At 40.1% G+C, this 22,318-nt stretch overlaps 1 protein-coding gene across 1 annotated transcript in view; it reads left to right on the forward strand.

The window, feature by feature from the left end:
• The window catches only part of nudcd3 (NudC domain containing 3), a 39,136-nt gene that overhangs the window by 9,129 nt on the left and 7,689 nt on the right, over positions 1-22,318 (forward strand). The window contains exons 2-4 of the mRNA XM_073057548.1: positions 2,469-2,746; positions 5,759-5,882; positions 8,913-9,056. Of these exons, the coding sequence (XP_072913649.1) occupies positions 2,469-2,746; positions 5,759-5,882; positions 8,913-9,056 (546 nt within the window). The remainder of the gene's footprint in view (positions 1-2,468; positions 2,747-5,758; positions 5,883-8,912; positions 9,057-22,318) is intronic.

Raw genomic sequence — 22,318 nt, forward strand, 5'->3', positions numbered from 1 at the left:
CGAGCCCTGAAAGTTCGGCATTTTAGTTTGTCATTATTAATGAAGTTGACCATTTTAGACATTGTCATTGATATGAGGATAGGCCCTCACCTTTCTTTTTTTTAAAAAGTGAACGCAATTCACATCCCCTCCATCACCCTTTGAAAATTTAGGGAAAAAATAGAAATTGATACATTTAATTTGGTCTGCTTGTATGGTTTTAAAATGCACAGTGTCACTTTACATTGTATTGTTAAGCATTGTGTTCTGTGTTTCATTGTAACATTTTATGATTTAGTTCAAACCCATCTTGGTGATTCTTTCCAGTTCCTATATAATCAGGAAATTTCAGTTTGGATATTGCCAATTTAACTCTGTTGGAAGTCATTAAGCTGAATGCAGACCATCTAGAATTTAGGTTGCAGCTGTTCCCCCACACAGCCTCAAACAAGAGTAACTCAAACCATGTTGGAGGGTAGCTAGCACAATTTAACTAAGTACTACATTCAGTACTCATTCAAGCAGCCAGTATATAGTGGGTAAAATCATCCTGGGATTGTTTTTTTTTGCACTTCCGGAAGTGACTGAAACTAAAATTGATTTTAATTTCCTCAACACTCAGTCCCTGTGGAATACCTCAGTGTTTCCTGATCTGACAATGCTTCAGTTGTAAAGTTCTTAGATTTGTTTTCAAATCCCTGCATGACTTCCTTTACCCACTTCTGTAATCTGATGCCCGCGGTCCCCTAGAATCTCCGTGCCTCCAGTTTTGAATAGTTGTACCTTCTGTGCTCTACTGCTGTGAGACATGCCTTGAGCTGTTTGGGTTTGAGGCTTTGCAGTTCCTGCCCTGAATCTCCGTCTCACTGTTTTCCTTTCTTTTAAAATCTTTTTATTAATTTTAAACAAACATAAATGAAACATGAATACAAAGTTTGAGAGTACATAATAGGTTAAGTATACATTCAGATAGATGATAATCCATATATAATAACCTCCCAAACTCATAGTAATTGCGATAAAAGGAGTAAAAAAAAACCCAAAAAAGAAAAGAAAAAAAAACCTAACCAACATGGGCTATTGCATTATGTCAAATATACACAGTAGCGTCATTAACTCCGTACCTCCATCCAAATAATTAAGGATAATAGAAGCAGGGTTTAGGAAAAGTCAGTTTAACTCATATGAAAATGTTGGATAAATGATCTCCAAGTTTCTTCAAATTTAACTGAAGAATCAAAGACAACACTTATAATTTTTTCTAAGCTCAAACAAGAGATAGTTTGAGAAAACCACTGAAATATAGTTGGAGGATTAATTTCTTTCCAGTTCAATAGGATAGATCTTCTAGCCATTAATGTGACAAATGCAATCATCCGTCAAGCTGAGGGGGATAAACAACTATTATCCACCATTGGTAAACCAAAAATTGCAGTAATAGGATGCGGTTGCAATTTGATATTCAGAACTGTTGAAATAATACCGAAAATATCTTTCCAATAATTTTGCAAACAGAGGCAAGACCAAAACATGTGGGTCAATTCAGAATGACATCTGTCACAGGTTGGATTAACATAGGAATAAAATCGAGCAAGTTTATCCTTGGACATATGAGCCCTATGTACAACCTTAAATTGTAACAGCTATCTAATAAATACAATTTACCTAAAACTCATTTTTTTAGATATTTGCAAGTTAGAAATTTCTTGAATAATATGTTAGTCATTTCCGAAATTATGACCAATGGACATTACGGAAAAAATTTTAGCTCTGAATCCTTGCCAGAAGGGTTTAGTAGCCACCATTTATAATATGATCATGAAAATACAGCCAGAAGTATCAGAAAAAATTAAGAAGGAATGGGAAAAAGAACTTCATTGTCTTACTGAACAGTGGGAGAAAATTTTACAATTAGTCAATTCTTCTTCTATCTGTGCTAAACATGCCCTAATACAATTTAACGTCTCACTTTTCCTGTAGGATAAGTTTTTGATCGCCTATACTAATTTTCCCTTATCTGATTTGGTATCAAGTTATTTGGATAATTGCCCTAGTGAAGCCCCATTGGCCATTAACAATGCCAGAAGTTCTATATAATTGCAACTTATTGTTGATTGTAATGGAAGATAGTGTGATTATGTGGCTGAAAGCACCTGGATATAGGTTTTCTAAGCTCATTCTGTATTAGGGTTCAGCAATTTTCTTTCAGATGTTGACATTTTAGTAATCTCTGCAACACACAGTGTCCATGCTTATTAATTTGGACAGTACCACAACAACAAGGAATAATTTGTGTTAAATGGATGTTTTAAGGAAGGAACAGGAGAAGGCCATTTAAACAAATAGTTCACCGTGATCATGTACCTCATCTTCCTTTTCCTGGTTTTGCCCAGCAATCCATCCACATCCTTGCCTAATGAAATTATCTTTTGGTCACAGCCTTTGAAATCAAAGTGCAACTAATGTTCCAACTCCTTTTTTTTTAAAAGGCTTTTAAGAAGTTTGAACACTACTCTATTCAAGACAATGAGAGACGGATGAAAGAGATAGAGGAAAAACTCAAGAATAGGAAAATGGAGGAAGAGCAGTCGTGCGTTCCGCCTCCTAGTCAGGAGGTGGAGGTTGATTCAACACTTGAGGAGCAGCCTCATGCAGTGGAGATTGCAGCAGATGCACAGCACCCGGCCAGCGTTGCTGCAGCCTCTGGACCCTTAGAGGGCGCCACCGCTGCACCGGATACGAAAGAGGAGCCCAGCCAGCCTTCCAAGTATGTGCGCACCACTTAAAACACAATAAGAAATAAGATTCAATGTCCAGATCTCTTGTATTCTGAGGAGACTGATAGTTGGTGTATCCCCTTTCAGCAGGCCCAAGGCAGGAGGTCTCAGCTTCTCTCTAAATGCATTTGGGTTCCATTTCACAATATAAGATAATGCAGACAGTCTGCTGCATTGCAGCTGTGTACCTGCAGACACACTGGGCTTTTTGTTTCTCTCGGTTTGATTGCTCCCTCATTAACATCATACCTGACTGAACCTTGCTCTTGCAGCTTGAAAGACACCGACTGAGATGGATAAAAAGGTTTAAAATGTCAAGTGCATGTATGTTGGAAGAACAAAGTGGAGTGATGTAATCTAACTAAAACAAAACGATGAGAAGCAACAAAGAAGCCTGAAGATTCTATACATAAATCTTTCAAGATGACAATCTAGGTGATGAGATTGTTTCCTTTATAAGAATATTTATAATGAGAAGAATAAGAACACAAGAGAAATGAAGTCAAGCTAAGTCTCCCTAAGTAACACTTGAAGCTTCAGATGGAGTGTTCTGACTATATCTAGGAACTACACTTTGAGAAAAATGTCAAGGCTTTAAGAGGGTAAGAGATTCACTGGAACGATAGCTCAGAGAAACTAAAATTGTTCCCTTTCAAAAGTATGAAGAGCATTCCAATTATAGTTTTGGTAGAGCAAATAAGGGAATGTACTATTGGCAGTGCTATTGTCCAGAATGCGTTTATTTAAAATAATTAAGAAAAGGTCTGAGGTGGTGATTTTTCTTAATGCAGCTGCGATCCAAACTGCATTGCCCTAAAATGGTGATGGAAGCAGATCCAGTTGTACTTTTCCAAGGGAATTGTCTATCTGGCAGGTTAAAAGCAAGGGCAGGGATGTAGAATTAAATGGGCACTATAATTAAGAGCTTACAGAGGGATGATGGTCCTTTTGTGATTTTTTTTATATAGAGTGAAGAGATAACGTCAATGTAATGATGTAATTTGCTCCAATTTTTTCATCATAATTCGCTTCCTGTTCCTTTGTGCTGGCTGTACGTTTGAATCTGGTAAGGTTTTGCTCTAGTTAGGCTTGTTTTTCCACTGGGCCATTGTGGGGTACTCCCCGTGATGGAACTGGTGAAGAAACTTTCACTACAGATGATGTAGCTTTATGGAGTAGCTCTCCACAGGCTGCTTGCCTTTCTCCTCTCCTACCAGCCTCTGTTCCACCCTCCAAAACACTGCTATACACTGGCAATCTTTCTTATTCCCTCCCAATCCTGATGCAGGGTCTTGACCTGAAACGATGGCTTACCCTCACCCTTTTTTCTACAAAGATACTGCTTGACCTGCTGTTCTTCCAGCATTTTGCATTTTGTTTCAATGCAGACTTCGTTTTTTAAAACAAGTATCGATCTGTACTTTGTCCACTTTGTTTCTTGTGGGTGTTTCAGATTTCATCCAGTGAGATCAAGTAGAAGTGTCTTAAAGTGTAAGAAGCCATTTATTCCCGTTGAGTATGAGTAGGACTGAGTGTACATAGATGTCGTGAATGGAGAATGCAGAAGAAATCAGAATCAGGGTTATTATCACCGGTATGTAACATGAAATTTATTAACTTAGCAGCAGCAGTTCAATGTAATACATAATCTAGCAAAGAAAAAAATAATAATAAATAAAAATTTTAAAAATAATAGTAAATAAACAAGAAAATCAATTACCTATATTGAATAGATTTAAAATAATGTGCAAAAATAGAAATACTGTATATTTTTAAAAAAGCAAGGTAGTGTCCAAAGCTTCACTATCCATTTAGGAATCGGCTGGCAGAGAGGAAGAAGCTGTTCCTAAATCGCTGAGTGTGTGTCTTCAGGCTTCTGTACCTCCTACCTGATGGTAACAGTGAGAAAAGGGCATGCCCTGGGTGCTGGGGGTCCTTAATGGACGCTGCCTTTCTGAAACACCACAGAAGGAAGTAGCAGAAATGAGAAAATTCTTAACACACAGCAGTTTTCAAAGTCTATGTTGAAAATTTAGTTCCAATTCGATAGAGCGTTTCTGTGGAATTTAAGTAACTGACTACAACGATTAATAGTGTGTCAGATATTTGACTATTCACAGTTAAAGACACCCAAAGTGCAGAATTAGAACAGAACTTGACCTTTTAATTTCTTTTGAAGCCAACAGCAACTTTTTTGTGGGCACTCATGGGTTAACAAAGACATAAATTCAGTCCCATCCATAACTGCACTGAACATCACATCTTCTGGATTAAATAGGTTTCTCTGTGCAACAACGGACATACCCGTTGTCCTTCTTTTACTCCATCTGTGATAACCCTTCCAGGCTAGGCACTGTACCTGTACCAGTATCACATTGAATCTCTTCAGGTAGACATGCTTGTGATTGGGGTGGGGAGGGAGGGAAGGATGATCTGTGTGCTTTTCCTTTTAGAGTGATGTTACTTGGATTTTTCTGTAAATAAGTATACCAGTTTGGTCCTAATGAGTCTACATTTCTTTTATTTGCTAGCTATTGGAACGACCTAGTTTGGGCATCACCAATAGAATTCTAATTTGCTGTGTGTGCACAATACAAAACCAGTTCTTTTTTTAGTACCATTTAAGAATCATACTTTGAAGGTACAAATGAGATATCACAGTAGTGTAGTGTTTCTCTTCAGTGGCCTGCTATTGATGGCGTTGTTAACCTAAGAATACTTACTGACAAAGGGCTTGAAACAGGAAAAACAAAATATACTGTACTATTAATATCTTGTCAGTGTTGTGAATGTGTTACATAAGTTCCACGCACTTACCAATCTGTGTTTTTAAAAAAACTGCATCTTGACATTCTCCGTATACTTTCCTCCAATCATCTAATAAAATTATGCTCTCTCATGTTAGCCTTTTCCGTCCTGGGAATGAGGTGCTGACTGTCCACTTATGTATGCCTCTTATCATCTTATACACTTCATGATTTTATCTGTTGGTTTGCCTACAGAAAATGTGAAGAAAATTTTGACAGCTATAATGGGGCAGTGAGAGACAACTACGTTTGGTCCCAGGATTACTCAGACCTGGAAGTGAAAGTGCCAGTTTCCAAGCAGATTGTTAAAGGAAAACAGGTAATAGCTAATCACCTGAAATCATCAGTCTCAAATTTTAATTTTGGGCTGGTTTAATGTCCATTGCTGATGACTTCCAGACCCCTGGGCCAGGAAGGACAAGTCATCACCCAAGCTTTCTGTTCCTGCACCATCCAGTGCTGTCTGTTGGAAAGTGTGCTTGTGCGTGTGGGTAGATCTGTTGGATATAATTGGAATTGTGCTTGGCTGTGATGTTTTCATTGGTCCAATATCTTACTGTTAGTCAATATATGGACTACAGAAGAATTATTTCTTGAGTGGGGAGCTGCCAGATGGCCGAAGTCTATGAAACCAAACCCAGGAGGAGTAAATGCTTTGCAGAATAATAAGACTAGAGCAAATTGGTGCTAAAAACTGATTAAATTAGAACTGGATAAATCTTAACACTAGAGGGCCTAGAACATAGAACACTACAGCACAGTACACCACTATGTTGTGCCAACCTTTTAGCATACTCCCTAATGTATCTGCACAGTCCTCGGGGGGCCACTGGGTCCTAGTGCTCTTGGAGGTGTTATCAAAATTCTAAGATTTATTGAATGGCCTGTAGTTCAAACTAACTGTAGTTCATATTGGCCTCTTTCAGCTCTTTTTTTTCTCTTGTTCTGGCCTGTTCTTTCTTTTTGCAAATTGGTGGTCTGGAAGTTTGGGTGATCTGGTAGTTCTTGCGTAAGGGGGGCATCAGGGGTGTTTGGGGTTTGTGAGTTTTTGCTTCATTTTCTTTTTGTGCAGGGAGCGATTGATGTCTTCCTTTCAATTTTCTGTATTCCATGGCTATCTGGAGAAGATAAGTTGCAGAATTGTATTCTGCATACATGCTCTGATAATAAAATGAACCTTTGCCTTTACCGCTATCTCTATTTAAATAAATCCTACATCTGACATTCTCCCTATATTTTCCTCCAATTATTGAATAAAACCATGCTGTCTTGTATTAGCCTTTTCTGTCCTGGGATAAGGTGCTGGCTATCCACTCTTTGCCTCTTATCATCTTATACATGTCAGTCTCCTTTGCAGCAAAGAGAAAAGCCCCAGCTTGCTCAAACTTTCCTCATAATACATGCTCTTCGATCCAAGCAGCATCCTAGTAAATCTCTGCACCTAGGTTTAAGGTGAGAGTGGGAAAGTTGAAAGGAGCTGTGCGAGGCAAGTTCTATTCTAACACTGCAGTACTTATCCAGAATGTGGTGCCAGGGCAGTGCTAACAGATACAGCAGCAAGGTTTCAGAGGTATTTAGATGGTACATGAGCTGTCTGGGAGTAGAGGGATACGGGTCCCGTGCAGGAAGATTGTTATTAGTTAGATTGGCGTCATGGTCAGCACAGACGTGGAGGGCTGAAGGGCTTGTTATTGTGCTATACTTCTGAAGAAGGAATTGATTAAGTTGAGATGCAGCAGTGTGTTGATGGTGCAATGGTTTATCAGTCACACACTGACCTGCAGAGTGCATCAGTGTTTGAAACCTTTCCTTCATCCTCATAAATATTTTATCAGTGGTGTTTTTCACTCAGTCGCAGTATATGTCACTGAAGCCTTGATTCAGTCTGTACTTGCGCAGTACAATATAGATTTTGGCAAACTGACTTGTCAGGATTAGACCACAATTTGTCACCTCAGTAGAGTTCTTCCAATTGGACATATCTGAATTTTATTTTAGAGATATAGTGCAGAACAGTCCCTTCTAGCCCAAGGAGCCTCGCTGCCCAGCAGCCCATCTACTTAACCCTAGCCTAATCACAGAACAATTTACAATGATCAATTAACCTACTAACCAGTACGTCTTTGGACAGTGGGAGGAAACCAGAGCACCCGGAGGAAACTCACACAGTCACGGGGAGAACGTACAAACTCCTTACAGATGGCTCCGGAATTCAACTCCAAACTCTGATGCCCTGAGCTGTAATGGCGTCGCGCTAACCATTATACTAGCTCAGTACATAGTACTGTGGGATTAGACTGTCTGCAAACAGCCCATAAATTGCTGCAAACAGGAAACTGAATGGTCACTGTCATGCAATGTTTCCCAAGTTAATCCTGCATTTTTGAATTAATGCTGAGTTGAAGGAGATGGTTTGTACATTTAAAAGAAAATGTGTAAACCCCCAAATCCATGGTACTCCCAGTGTTATTGCCTGTGTGACCCACAAAGGTGATGGGAAGCTTTTAGTAATGTGTCAAAATTTCACAAAGTACTGGCTGGTGTTTTAAACTGAGTTTGGCCGCTTGGAACTCTGGCATATAGATTATAAGTTAGAGTGTGATATAAAATTTTGCTATTAATCCAGGCTGATGCTACACTTCTGTTCTTGGGACACATCGCACAGTTGAAGATGCTGCCATTTGGTCACCATGTCTATTCTGACACAGTATTCAATCTCTCTTTGGGTTTGAAACTCTGTCAGTTTTCTCATTCTGATCGAGTCTCAGCTGTGAATGGTGACCTCAGAATTACGTTCCTGCTCTCTCAAGAGCATTGATTCCCTTATAGTTTGGGAGGAAGGCTGGGTTGCAGACTACCTGTGACAGAATAGCAGTAAAAAAAAATTGAAGACTCCTTGGCCCATCAAGACTACCTGCACTCTTTTGAAGAGAAGTCCAGTGATTACACCCTCTTTCCTCACATCAGTAGAATTTTTGTTTCTATTAATTATTTATCCAGTTTTCTTTTTAATTTTGCTATTGAACTTGTTCCCACCATCCAGTTAAGCGTAACATTGCAGAACTAATCACTCATTGACTGATGTCCTTTGGACACTAAATCTCCCATTTCAATTGAAGGAAGAAATGCTTCACAATGTCGCCCAAAGACCCTGAATTAAATGTTAATAACAGATTAGAAACATGGATTAGTTTTGTCAATTATCAGGTCTCAGAAAACTGAAGATTAGCACCAGATTGCAGCACTGCATGTAAAATGATTTGAATCTTTCCAGACAGATGTGAAATGTACTTTGAATATACCAGTAATGTGTTAAAAATATGAAAGATGATTTGAATTTATCTTGCAGGTGTCAGTTGACATACAAAACAACTGGCTGCGTGTGGCTGTGTTTGAAGGAGGGAATGAGAGAGTTATCGTGGATGGAAAGCTGACACACAAGATCAACACCGAAAACTCCATGTGGAGCTTAGAGCCAGGGCGCTGTATTTTGGTAAGTCTGCTAGCACGTGATATACTGTAGATGTCCTCAGAAGCATGCTGTTTGGCCCAGTTGGTCCAAGTTGGTGTTTATATCCCGTGCAAGCTGCCTGCTGAACAGTATCATCTTACTTTGTATGCTTCTCTGCGTCCCCAGCTTCCTCTTAAATCCACCATTAAATCAAACGCGGAAAGTAATCAGCACACGGTTTAAAAATGCAAATTCTCAACCTAAATCATGGTAGAAGTTGTGTTAAATTTGTTTTGTGTTATATGCACATGTATCATCCTTTTTTTGTTTTACCTTCACCACCCTTATGTCAAAGCCAAAACACAGGGCCTTAGCCCGAAGGCTATAGAGGAATAGCTTAACTAAGTCAATTATTCCCATCAGTCACTGGCTACTGATTTGGCAGCGGCAACATAGGCTGACACTGCTTCTGTTCCTATCTTAGGCCGGCAGTTAAGTTGTAACATCAGTATTGAAGCTAAATTAGCACAAACCAGGAATCAAGCCAATGTCTTTTTATCTGAACCTAGTGTATTTATTCACTGGAGCAGCAAAACAGATTTTACCTTATTGAAGTTAAAAGTCCAAGTTGAATTTATTGTCAAATGCACAAGTACACATATTGCACAAATAAAATGTAAAGACTCTTCATTTATTACCAAAGCATGTATGCATTTTACAAATCTTGCAGCCACATCACAGGTTCATGGCATCATTTAATTAAGTTACTTAAACAATACTGTTCAAAATTTTTCAACTATGCAAGTCTGGTTTTGTTTGAATCAATGTACATGAGGCAGAATTGGAGGAACTGGCACAAAAGAAGGATTGAGGCCAGGATAGATGAGCCACGATCATGTTGGGTGGCAGGTTAGGCTTCAGGGGCATGTGTGCCTACTCCTTCTCTTCGTTATTGTGTATTGTTTTCTTTATTCACTAGTGGATGCTGGAATGAATTGGGCCTGTGTTTTGCAATGAATTCTCTTTTCAGCAAGTAGCATTTTATACTAGAACAATTAAAGTTCACTTGTTGGGGAGAGTCTGGGGATGTGCTGGAGATTGTGGACGAGAAATTTATCCTCTGTGTGCATGGAAGCCCAATACTGTAACAGGTGCATGTAAACTCTGTGTATGATACTCATTTCTATTGAGGTTCACTGAAGGGGAATTAAGCAAGCAACTGCCCACGTAATTCAGAAACAAGTTTCCACCCACGTAATTCTGAAAGTAATTATTGGGTTTCAGGTTTCAGCCGTGATAGGCTTTTCTTAATGAGTATGTGCTTGGTTCACATACTTTCTGCTATTAGACTGTCCCAGAGAGCGTACTTTAACTAAACTTGGGCTTTCTGTGGGCCTCCATCTTTATACTGGAATCCTTGCTGGAAAGTGCGTATGTACTTAATGATAGGTGTTGATGATCCATTTTTGCATATTGGTTCATTTCAGTTTGGTCAAAATACACTTTGTCAGATATACTGTAGCTTGATCTGTGAAATGGCCCTGGAGACTATGATACTCAAACCTCTAGATAGTAAAGTAGCGCACACAAAATGCTGGGGCAACTCACTCCTTCGGCATTTAGTGTGTGAGACTTAGATTTCCAGTATCTGCATATTTTCTCTTCTTTGTGAAATAGTTGAGTATTTGGCTCTGTTGGAATTTAATTTCAAGTCAACTTATACCAAGGTGTCTGCAGAAGTAATATTTGCATATTGTGGAGTGGTTTTGTGTCTCTGTTTTTGTAGTTATTTTGCCTCCTGTTTCCAGACTTTCTGGAATTTACATCTCACTGGCAATTTTTAATGACTTGAATCTTCTAATCACTGGGGAAAAACTCACTTGCAGAATCAAAAAAAAAATGCACAGTGGTAATTTAGTATTGATTCTTTGATAGCTTGGAGGTCCCAAAACAGTTAGGCTGCCCATTGTGATTGCTGGATATATTTTAACACTGCACATGCACACATCTTTGTGGCAGCTCCCACTCTACTTGATTAGTTTAAATCTATTGACTCATCAGGTTCTGCTACCATTGGTGAAATGTATTGAAATGTGCAAATGTGTCGGGGTGGGGGGAGGAATGTTTAAAGGGAACCCAGGTGAGGCCATATTTTGTTGCTCTTTTCATCTAAAACATCTATGTTTGGATATTTGCTGATTTGTCACTGTTACATAAGAATGTTTCACATTTTTCGGAAATAGAATAATCTTACCGGAGTAACAATATTAATCACGTCTAGTGTCATTGCTTTAAAGCCATAAGAACAGGCAGCAGTGGATCTATATCTGACTATGCTGTGGGCCCGAATTTGCCTCCATATTAACTGGCTTCCATTAGGCATAGAGAAAACAAAGGCACTTTGACAAAATGTATTACAAAGTTTTGTCCCTATGTACTGGTTTCCCTGGACATCAAATCAAGTTGTTTATTGTATAGTGAAGCTCAGGTATCAGTGTCACAGGCATGTAGGAATGCACTTTTTGTGTGGCAGAACGTAGTAAATGTTTTCATTATCAGAACATTCAGGTTAAGTGCCTCATTTATGATGGAAGCCTGCAAAAGCACAGTATTGTGTATAGAGTACCGAGGCAAACGGGCCAAGTAGTTATCTCCACCAACGCAGCAATAGTGAGCTAAATTTAATCTTCATTTCCCAAATCCTTTGAAGGAAAGGAAGACATCAGCCTGGTTTTCTTGCCTAATCATTATCCTAGTCTTAAAAGAGTCAACTGAGCACAGGTATAGGGTTGTTAGTGGAGCCTTGATCTTTTTGCTGTCAAATAATCATGTAAAAGCTCAGATGCTGTTACTCTATTTGAGAGATTTATGGAATTGGTAGTGGTTCCTGTCAACCCCTAAGTAGGTATTTGTCCTGAGGGAAAATTAAATACTCATTTATCCCAATAAGAAAGAGGAATTCTGTGGGAAATGCACAGCATTTTGGTTAAGGGCAATGTTAAATCAAAATGTAGGGCACTCAAACTACTGAGAGGCTAATGGTAGACAGAAGGACTGGGAATTTTTCAGGAATCAACAGCAAAAAAATCAGAATCAAGTTTAAGATCCTCTTGCATTTGGATCTCCAGCATCTGCAGAATCTCTTGTGTTATGAACTTTGTTGTTTTGTGGCATTACAATACAAAATAATAAAAGCTATAAACTACAATAAGTGTATAAAAACTAGAAAAGAAACAAGTAGTGTAAAAAGAGAGGAAAAATATAGTAAGGTAGTGTTGATGGGTTCATTGTCCGCTCAGAAATCTGATGGTAGTAGGAAGGAAGCTGTTCCTGAAATGTTGAGTGTGCCTCTTCAGGCTCCTGTATTCCTCCTTGATAGTAACAATGAGAAGAGGGCATCTCCTGAGTGATGGGGGTCCTTAATGATGGATGCTGCCTGTCTGAGGCATTACCTTTTGAAGATGTCTCGATGCTGGGGAGGCTAGTGCCCACGATGGCGCTGGTTGAGCTTACAACTTCCTGCAGCTTTTTCCGCTGGCCCCGTCCATACCAGACAGTGATGCGACCAACTAGAACACTCTCCGCAGTCTGTCTGAAGAACGTTGTAGTTTTGATGACAAACCAAGTCTCCTCAAACTCCTAATGAAATATAGTCACTGTTGTGCCGCCTCTGTAATAGATCTTCAGTGATGTTGACATCCAGCACCTTTCCTCTGCTGATCTCTCGATGAGGACTGGTCTATTTTACCTCGACTTCCCCTTCCTGAAGTCCACAGTCAGTTCCTTGGCCTTACTGACGTTGAGTGCAAGTTTATTGTTGTGAAACCACTCAACCAGCTAATCTATCTTGCTCCTGTACACCTTCTTGTCACCATCTTAAGTTCTGCCAACATTAGTTGTGGTATCAGTAAATTTATAGATGGCGTTTGAGCTGTGCCTAGCCACATAGTCTTGGGTGTAGAGAGTGGAGCATTAGGTCAGGGACATATCCTTGAGGTGCACCAGTGTTGATTGTCTGCAGGGAGGAAATGTTATTTCCATTCCACACAGACTGTGGCCTCTGAGGAAGTCAAGGAACTTCTGATTGCAGTAGTGAGAGATTGAAGACGTCCTTGAACACTCCTGCCAGTTGGTTGGCAAGGGTTTTCATTGCCCTACCAGGTCCACCATCAGTGCCTGATGTCTTGCGAGGATTCACTCGTTTGAAAGACGTTCTGACGTCAGCATCCAAGACAGAGACCTATGATTCGTACAGGTATATTTTAAAATCTTACAGGAAAGAAGAACATTGATTTTGAGAACAAATTGATTATAATACCAAAACAGTCGATGTTTCTGTAGCTGCGTAAGTGGAAGAGAGTCAAAGTTTCGTGTGGGACTTAGAATGAATGAGACTAGGGAATTAATATAAGGAAACAAGGAAATGGCAGATACCTTAAAATGATTAGAAGGACTACTTCAAAGGATGAAGTCTTAAGAGAAATTCACAGGAATAAATGTGGCTACAAAAATAGGAAACCTGTAGGTTAAGGTTTTTCAAAATTCACCAGAAAACAGCAAATGTCACCCCTGTTCAGGAATAGAGAAAGATAAAGGTGGGAAGCTGTAGGCCTGTTAGCTAACATCTGTTGTTGACAAAATGCTACAGCTAATAATCAATAAAGCAATGACAGTTGTATATAATAAAACCAAGTTGTGAAGCTTTCATCAAAGACAAATCAAGTTTGACAAATTTGTTTACATTCTTTCGGATGTACCAAGCAGAATAAATAGCGAGAGATCTATAGATGTAGTGTATTTGGACTTCCAAAAGGCATTTGACAAGATACCATGTAAGAATCCGTGGTACTAAATGAATTATTATATAAGAAAGGATTGAAAACTTGGTCATCTGATAGAAAACAGAATTCGTATTGTTACGTAACCTCGTAACCAGGTAACTTACCAGCAAAGATAGCGGGATCAGCTGAGTCGGATGCTACTATTTTCAAACGTTTTATTCAAAAAGGGGCACAAACGTATGGTTAATACAAAACATTCAGATCATATACATCGTCAAAACTCAATCTAAAACACCGGTGTAATAATAATCAATCAGAAATAAGCTCTATAGTTGTCTAGGGGGTAATACTGAGTCCAATTGAAATATAAAGAGTCACTCAGAAGTCTGCAGGCTTTTCCCTTTTGGGAACCGCTGGGGTTTCATGTTGTGGAGAGAGAGAGATGGTTGAGAAAGGATAAACACTTGCCCATTGTCTTTACAGAGCAAATCCTTGGAATCAGGGGAGCAGGCTTCCCCGTTGTTAGTTAAAAGCGGTCTTCCGTTGGTTCTAGCCACAGATTCAAAATTTGGAATCTAACGCACGTGGCTTCCTTCAAAATGGCTTCCCGCTCCCACGGGAATCGGTATCGTGCTTCCTTGGTGTCTCCTTGGTGCGTCTGAGGGTTGTCCCCCCCTCAGACCCTCCTTTATACTTCTTCACGGGATCGCAGGTGTCAATCAGGTTGCAGGTGATGCGATCTCTCTCTCAACCAGCCCACTTTGCCCGAGGGCTTTTCACGTGGTCTCCATGAGACAATAGTCAATGTCGCCTTTATTCTGCTTCTCGGGAGAACGTGGTCTTCCGCACGTCTCCCTCTCTCTCTCCCATTTCCTGTGTCTATTCAGCACGTCTCTCCCCCTCTTGGGTCAGTTGACCCCCCCCTTGACTAGGGCTCTTGCGATTCTCACAAAGGAGGGGGCCGAGGGCATAACAGTATGAATCGGATCTTTTTCAGAATGGTAGTTCTAATAACCCAAGTACCCCAATCATTTTAGCCATCAATCATTTTCCATTTATATTAGTATGCTAGAGAAGACAATAAGACACAATAAAACCATAAGATATAGGAGCGGAGTTAGGCCATTTGGCCCATTGGGTCTGCTCCATCATTCAATCATTGCTGATCCTTTTCCTCCTCCTCCTCAGCTCACTCCCTGGCCTTCTCCCCATAACCTTTGATGCCATAATATCCATTCAGGAACCTATCAATTTCTGTCTTAAATACACCCAACAACCTGGCCTCCACAGCTGCCTGTGGTAACAAATTCCACAAATTTACCACTCTCTGGCTAAAGAAATGTCTCGGCATCTTTGTTTTCAATGGGCACCCCTCTATTCTGAATGTGCTCTCTTGTCCTAGACACCCCCCACCAAGGAAAGCATCCTTTCCATGTCTAGCCCTTTCAGTGTTCTAAAGGTTTCAATGAGATCCCCCTTCATACTTCTAAATTCCAGTGAGTACAGACCGTGAGCCATCAAGCATTCCTCGTATATAACACTTTCATTCCCAGAATTATCCTTGTGAACTTCGTCTGAACCCTCTCCAATGTCAGCACATCTTTTCTTTAAATAAAGAGCCCAAAACTGTTCTCAATACTCAAGGTGAGGTCTCTCCAGTGCTTTATAAAGCCTCAGCGTCACATCCCTGCCCTTACATTCAAGACCTCTAGAAATGTATGCTAACATTTAATTTGCCATCCTCAACACTGACTCAGCTTGCAAGTTAACCTTTAGGGTGATCTGCACAAGGTTTCCCAAGTCCCTTTGCATTGCAGATTTTTGGATTTGCTCCCCATTTAGAAAATAGTCTGCACGTTTATTTCTACTACCAAATTAGATGACCGTGCAATTTTCCGACATTCATTTGCCACTTTCTTGCCATTCTCCTTCTGCAGCCTTCCTGTTTCCTCAACCCTACCTGACCCTCCACCACAGGGTGACATTGGAGCAGAATTAAGCTATTTGTGCCTCCTAGTCTGTCCTACATTCAAACATGGCTGATTTGTTTTTCCTTTCAACCTTATTCTCCTGTCTTCTCCCCATAGCATTTCACACCCCTACTAATTAAGAACCTTTCAACCTTTACTTTAAATATACCCATTAAGGGGAGGGGGGATCTCATTGAAACCTATTAAATGTTGAAAGGGCTAAATCGAGAGGATGTTCCCTATGGTAGGGGAGTCTAGGACTAGAGGACACAGCCTCAAAATAGAATGGAGATAAGGAGAAATTTCTTTAGCCAGAAGATGGTAAATCTGGAATTTGTTGCCACAGGCCGTGTATTTAAGGTGGAGGTTGATAGATTCTTGTTTAGGGCATGAAAGGTTTAACATGAATCACAACAACCTGACATGCAGGCAAGTGCAGCATGTAGCATACACGAGGAAATTTGCAGATGCTGGAAATTCAAGCAACACACACAAAATGCTGGTGGAACGCAGCAGGCCAAGCAGCATCTATAGGAAGAAGCATTGTCGACATTTCGGGCCGAGACCCTTCGTCAGGACTAACTGAAAGAAAAGATAGTAAGAGATTTGAAAGTAGGAGGGGGAGGGGGAAATCCGAAATGATAGGAGAAGACAGGAGAGGGTGGGGTGAAGCTGAGAGCCGGAAAGGTGATTGGCAAAAGGGATACAGAGCTGGAGAAGGGAAAGGATCATGGGACGGGAGGCCCAGGGAGAAAGAAAGGGGGAGGGGAGCACCAGAGGGAGATGGAGAGCAGGCAAAGAGTGATGGGCAGAGAGAGAAATAAAAGGGGGATGGGGTAAAATAAATCAGGGATGGGGTAAGAAGGGGAGGAGGGGCATTAATGGAAGTTAGAGAAGTCAATGTTCATGCCATCAGGTTGGAGGCTATCCAGCCGGTATATAAGGTGTTGTTCCTCCAACCTGAGTGTGGCTTCATCTTGACAGTGGAGGAGGCCATGGATAGACATATCAGAATGGGAATGGGACGTGGAATTAAAATGTGTGGCCACTGGGAGATCCTGCTTTCTCAATAGCATATAGCAATAGCATATTGTTTTTTTATTATAGGAAGGCTGGAAATTAAAAATAGGAAAGTTTTGCTCTACTTAAGGTAAGGTGCCGCATAAAAGACTTACCATATGGTAAGGATGCATAGAGTTAGGGGGTGATATAGTAGCACGGATAGAGGACTAGTTAACCAGTAGAAGGCAGAGAGTTGGATATATGGGTGTTACGCTGGTTGGCGATCCGTTGAGTAGAACTAGGGGATTTAGGACGGAGATGAGGAAGAACTGCTTTTCCCAGAGAGTGTTGAATCTGTGGAATTCTCTGCCTAGTGAAGCAGTGGAGGCTACCTCAGTAAATATGTTTAAGACAAGGTTGGATAGATTTTTTTATAGTAGGGGAAATAAGGGTTATGGTGAAAAGGTGATGAGTCCATGGCCAGATCAGCCATGATCTTATTGACTGATGGAGCAGGCTCGATGGGCCAGATGGCCTACTCCTGCTCCTATTTCTTATGCTCTTAATTGTACAGCGTGTTCGGGGTCACACCTGGCTTACTGTGGGCATTTTGGGTCCCCTTGCCCAAGGCAAGATACTGTACCATTGGAGATAGTCCAAAGAAGATTCACCAGGCTAATTCCTGGGATGAAGGGATTTCCAGCCTCAAGAGAGGCTGGAAGTTTCAAGGGTACATAGTTTCAAGAAAAGAGGCCAGTCATTTAAAACTGAAATACTTAGAAATGTCATCTCACAGGTATAACGAATCCCTGAAATTCTCTACACTGAGTTATGGAAACTAGGTCATTAAGAAGTTAAAGTGGAGATAGTTATCTTTTTGAAAGTTTGGGGGATCAAAGCTATGTGGATCTAGCATAGGGGAGAAACTGAGGACTGGCATAGATCAGCCATGTTTGTTTTGAATGGTAGCAGGCTTAAGGTAGCTTGCTCATATTTGTTCATATATCTTGGACCTTTTGCTGATAATCAAGACTTAAAAGACCTAACGTGAGGTTAACTGATCCAAGTAATCTGCTTCATCTATTTCATCTGCTTCATTCTATATAAAATGAGATAGAAATATATAAGAGCATGGTTGACCTTTATTTTTTTTAATATTATCTTCTTCCAGCTAAATAGTAGTGTCCTTTGCCAGTTTTGTTGAAATTTAGAATGTTAGTATGGTATAAGGGCTTGTAGTAATAATGCACTACTAAAAGACAATACAGGCAACCCCCCCCCCCCCCCCAACCCCGACCACCACCACCATCTTATGGAGGAGTTGTGTTTCTAGAAATCTGTAGCACACACCACCTTTTCCAATTGAATCTTCTGTTAAAAGCGGAGGTGTGTTCTAGCTGGGTGTTTTTCTCTCTTGTTAAGCCATTTCATGGCACAGTGACAGAGTGCCATTATTTAACAGCCAAAGCAAACATTAGACTTGGGGGATGGACAAGGTTTGTGGATTAGGAAAAGGTTTAGGAAGTGGAATATCAGGGGGAAAAGGGTGGTTGTCATGGATCAGGGTTATGGGAACAAGGTGGTGGAGTTGGAATTCAGGGTTGAAGCATGGATTTAGTGGAAGTGGACTAATTCTGGGGATTAGTTTAAGGAGCTGATTACAGCCACTGTGGCTCCCCACAGTGCAGCACAAAGAGGAAGTATTAGCAGATGAAGAATATGGCAGTGTTGCTACCTGAGAGGTCCATTCACGTATCCTCAGACTGGAGAGGTTGTGGCAAAGGAGGGACTCCAATCGACGTGATGATATCACATCCAAATCTTAGTGCCCTACAGTACTGAGTGATTACAAATAAAAATGAGACAAGTTATCGCTCTCATTTTTTATTTAATTCCCACACATCAAGGCTGAACTGGGGTGGCAGTGTAGCGTAGTGGTTAGCACAGTGCCTTACAGTACCAGCAACTGTCTGTAAGGAGTTTGTACGTTCTCCCCATGACTGCATGGGTTTCCTCCGGGTGCTCTGATTTCCTCACCACAGTCTAAAGGCGTACCAGTTGGTAGGTTAAATGGTGATTGTAAATTGAGCTGTGAATAGGACTGGGGTTAAATCGAGGGTCACTGGGCGGCAGGTCTCAAAGGCCATAAGGGCTTGTTCAGTGCTGTATCTCAGTAAATTAATCAATCAATTCCGGTCCTCATTTCCTCCTCTGTGTTAGATCCACATAGCTTCAAGCTCCCCCATCTTTCAAAAAGATAACTATCTTCTCTTTAACTACTTAATAAGCTAGTCTCCATAGCTATCTGTAGAGAATTCCATATATTCGTTGCACCTGGCAAGATAACATTTATAAGTACTTAAGTTTTAAATGTGTATTTTGTTCTATATGTCAAATTTTTGGGTAGTGATTTGTGAATTTTATTTCCCAAACAGCCTTAACGCAAGAGCCTCTCATACTAAATGTTGTGCTTCTCAGTTTGCAATTTATATTTCACCTGACAAGATGGTGATGATTGGTAATTAAACATGTCAGGCTTCTTTCAAATAGAATGGATTTGGTTTCACTTACCTTGACTCGAAAGAATTTACTAGTAGAATTCTAAGCAAAATGTATTCGAAATGCATGAAACTTTTGAAGATACTGAATGGAGATAGAACCAGCCAGATGTAGCATGGGGTTTGTTAGCTTTTCAGTTCCTTGGTCTCAGCAGATAATGACACATTCTTGTATGCTCAGCAGCAGCTGGAAGTTTGTAACACTGGCCCAAAGGCATCTGAATGGGAAAATAGCAGTGTCACCAGCTATCACTTTTCTGTTCACTTTTTTCCCTGTGTGCTTTAATGTCTTTGATAATTATTTTTATTATATAATATTGTTCCTGTCTGCAGATTGCTGTTCCACCGTACACACTGCCCAGTGAAAAAATAATATTTGTAGCTTGCCATGAGATATCATTATTACAAACAGCAGTGTATTTTATAAGCCACCTGCATGGAAAATGTATTAATCTTCTTTCAAAGCCACAAAACCTCAAGCATAACAGATTTCCCACTTACTGATATTTTGCAATATTTAGACATATCTGGCAGGCACATGATCAGTTTCATCAGTTTGTTGAAATAGTAATAATTCTTTTAAGTTTGGAGAGAATTATCAGTGATTACACCTTTTTTCTTTCCTGTCCTATTTTCTGTTGATGAGACCGGGTTCTGAGGCCGTCCTCATTGAATAAAACCAGATTAAGCAACATGCCCATTCCATTGATGTTCAGTTAATTAGCTTGTTGTTCCCCTCATTTCCCAAAACATTGATGTCAACGTGCATGTAAGAAGTGTTTTTTAAACTTATTATTTCATTGATTACTTTTTAATGCTGTCTATTTTTTGCCCAGAGATGTTTGACCATCTCTGAAAAAAGTGAAAAACTTCTTGCTGTCACCTTCACACAGATCCTCATCTAGCTATAAAGCCCTACCCATGATCCTGTAGTTCATGGCTAGCCTCAGGAAATAATCCTTAAATTGTTCCAGTGTGTGAAGAAAATTCTCCACAGTCACATGATAAAAACCACCAACCCAAATTTGTGCAAGTGAAATTTGGAGTGCCAACTCCATTTTATCAAAAACTAACAGTAAATTTATACTGCAATTCCAGAATTAGGTTAGCATTTTGAAACTGCAAGTGGTATTTTTGTAAATATGGGGCAGCTCATTATTGGAGTCAGCTGTCTGTAGTTTTAAGTAGCAAATTAGCCTGGGCTGTACATGAACAATTGGTTTACCTTGTTTGGAATAAGTGGACAATGCAATACAAAGGATCTTTAGACTTGCAGTATGAATGCACCAGAAGGTGCATTGGGATAAGGACTTGCTCTCGAACCAAATATCATCAAGGTAAGAGTTAGGAGCAATCTTCTTTAGCATCATCATTTGAAATTTCCATCTCATATCCCAATCTGAATTCAGCCACCTAGTCTACTTGAAGAAAGCTCGATGACTTGTGCTCAGTACTTTTGTGATTGCCTTGAATTCTGAAGATGCTTTCTTGGGTTGTTTCCGCTCTCAACATGCCCAAACCTTTTAAAAATGTATTGCATTAATGTTGGTTATGGTACAAGCTCTAAAATTGGAAGATCTGATTGAGCATTGCACCTAAACATTGTCAGTCACAACAAGAAATGTAGCATGATTTTGTACAAACACCTTGGAGTGACAGGAGTTATCTATGGAAGAAATGCACAGAAATGAGAAATAATTTATACATCGTCTTTTTTACTTGCACTACAAAAATACTTGGTCAGTTGTGGGTCCATTGCTTACAGTCTCATCTCTCTTTGAGTCAGAAGGTTTTGTAGTCAATTCCCATTGCAAAGACTGGAACACAAAAATCTGAAATAACACCAGCGTTGCAATGTAGAAGGTGCCATCTTTTGAATAGCAGCTTAAATCAAGGTCAAGTGGAGTAAGAAGCCCTTGGCAATATTCTAATTAGAGATTTATTTCTCCCTCAGCTAACAATACAAAATATTAAGCAAATTGGCTCCTCACATCACTACAGACCTTGGGTCATCTATGTGTGGTGTTTTCCTGTGGCCACGTGGAGAAATCCAGTTTACTCCTACATCCCAAGTACGTGCGGGTTGCCCCTAGTGCGTAGGTGCGTGGTAGAACTGGGTTGGAGTTCATAAGAAAGTGGAGAGGATAAGACAATAACAATTGATGTAGAATTAGTGTTATGGGTGGTTGAAGGTTGGCACAGACTTGATGGGCTGAAGGGCCATTTCCCATGCTGAACGTACCATGCCTCTGCTTGTTAATTTTCCCACATTACAACAGTGGCAATGCTTCAAAAGTAACTTGAAGTACCTGTTTAAAAAAATAACTTCTGAAAGGAATTTGAAAGGTATATAAAAGCAAAGCTTTTATTCCATTTACCCTCAATACTTTTGAGTCACAATTATTGAGATTTGTTATTAATGAGAACTTATATTTTTGCCTGTTACAGTAATAGAACTGCAAATACGGCAATCTGAACAACAGTCAACAATAATCATTTTTAAGGAAATATTAGTCAGAGTTCAGTGTTTGGGCTCAGTGTTCAGCCCGAGTATGTTGATAATGTATTTGTTAATGGCATTATTCTTACAATGCCTGTTGTATGAAACTGGTAAATGCATTTAAGTCTCTGGATTGTGAATTGCTGTTGCTCTGTCTAATAAAGAAGATTTATTCATTGGAGTAATAGTCAGCATGGCTTTGTGAAAGGTAGGTCATGCCTTACGAGCCTGAATGAATTTTTTGAGGATGTGACTAAACACGTTGATGAAGGTAGAGCAGTAGATATAGTGTATATGGATTTCAGCAAGAGAAGGCATTTGACAAGGTACTCCATGCAAGGCTTATTGAGAAAGTAAGGAGGCATGGGATCCAAGGGGACCTTGCTTTGTGGATCCAGAATTGGCTTGCCCACAGATGGCAAAGAGTGGTTGTAGACAGGTCATATTCTGCACGGAGGTCGGTCACCAGTGGTGTGCCTCGGGGATCTGTTCT

The sequence above is a fragment of the Hemitrygon akajei genome, chromosome 1 (genome assembly GCF_048418815.1).
Source record: "Hemitrygon akajei chromosome 1, sHemAka1.3, whole genome shotgun sequence".
Lineage (NCBI taxonomy): Eukaryota > Metazoa > Chordata > Chondrichthyes > Myliobatiformes > Dasyatidae > Hemitrygon > Hemitrygon akajei.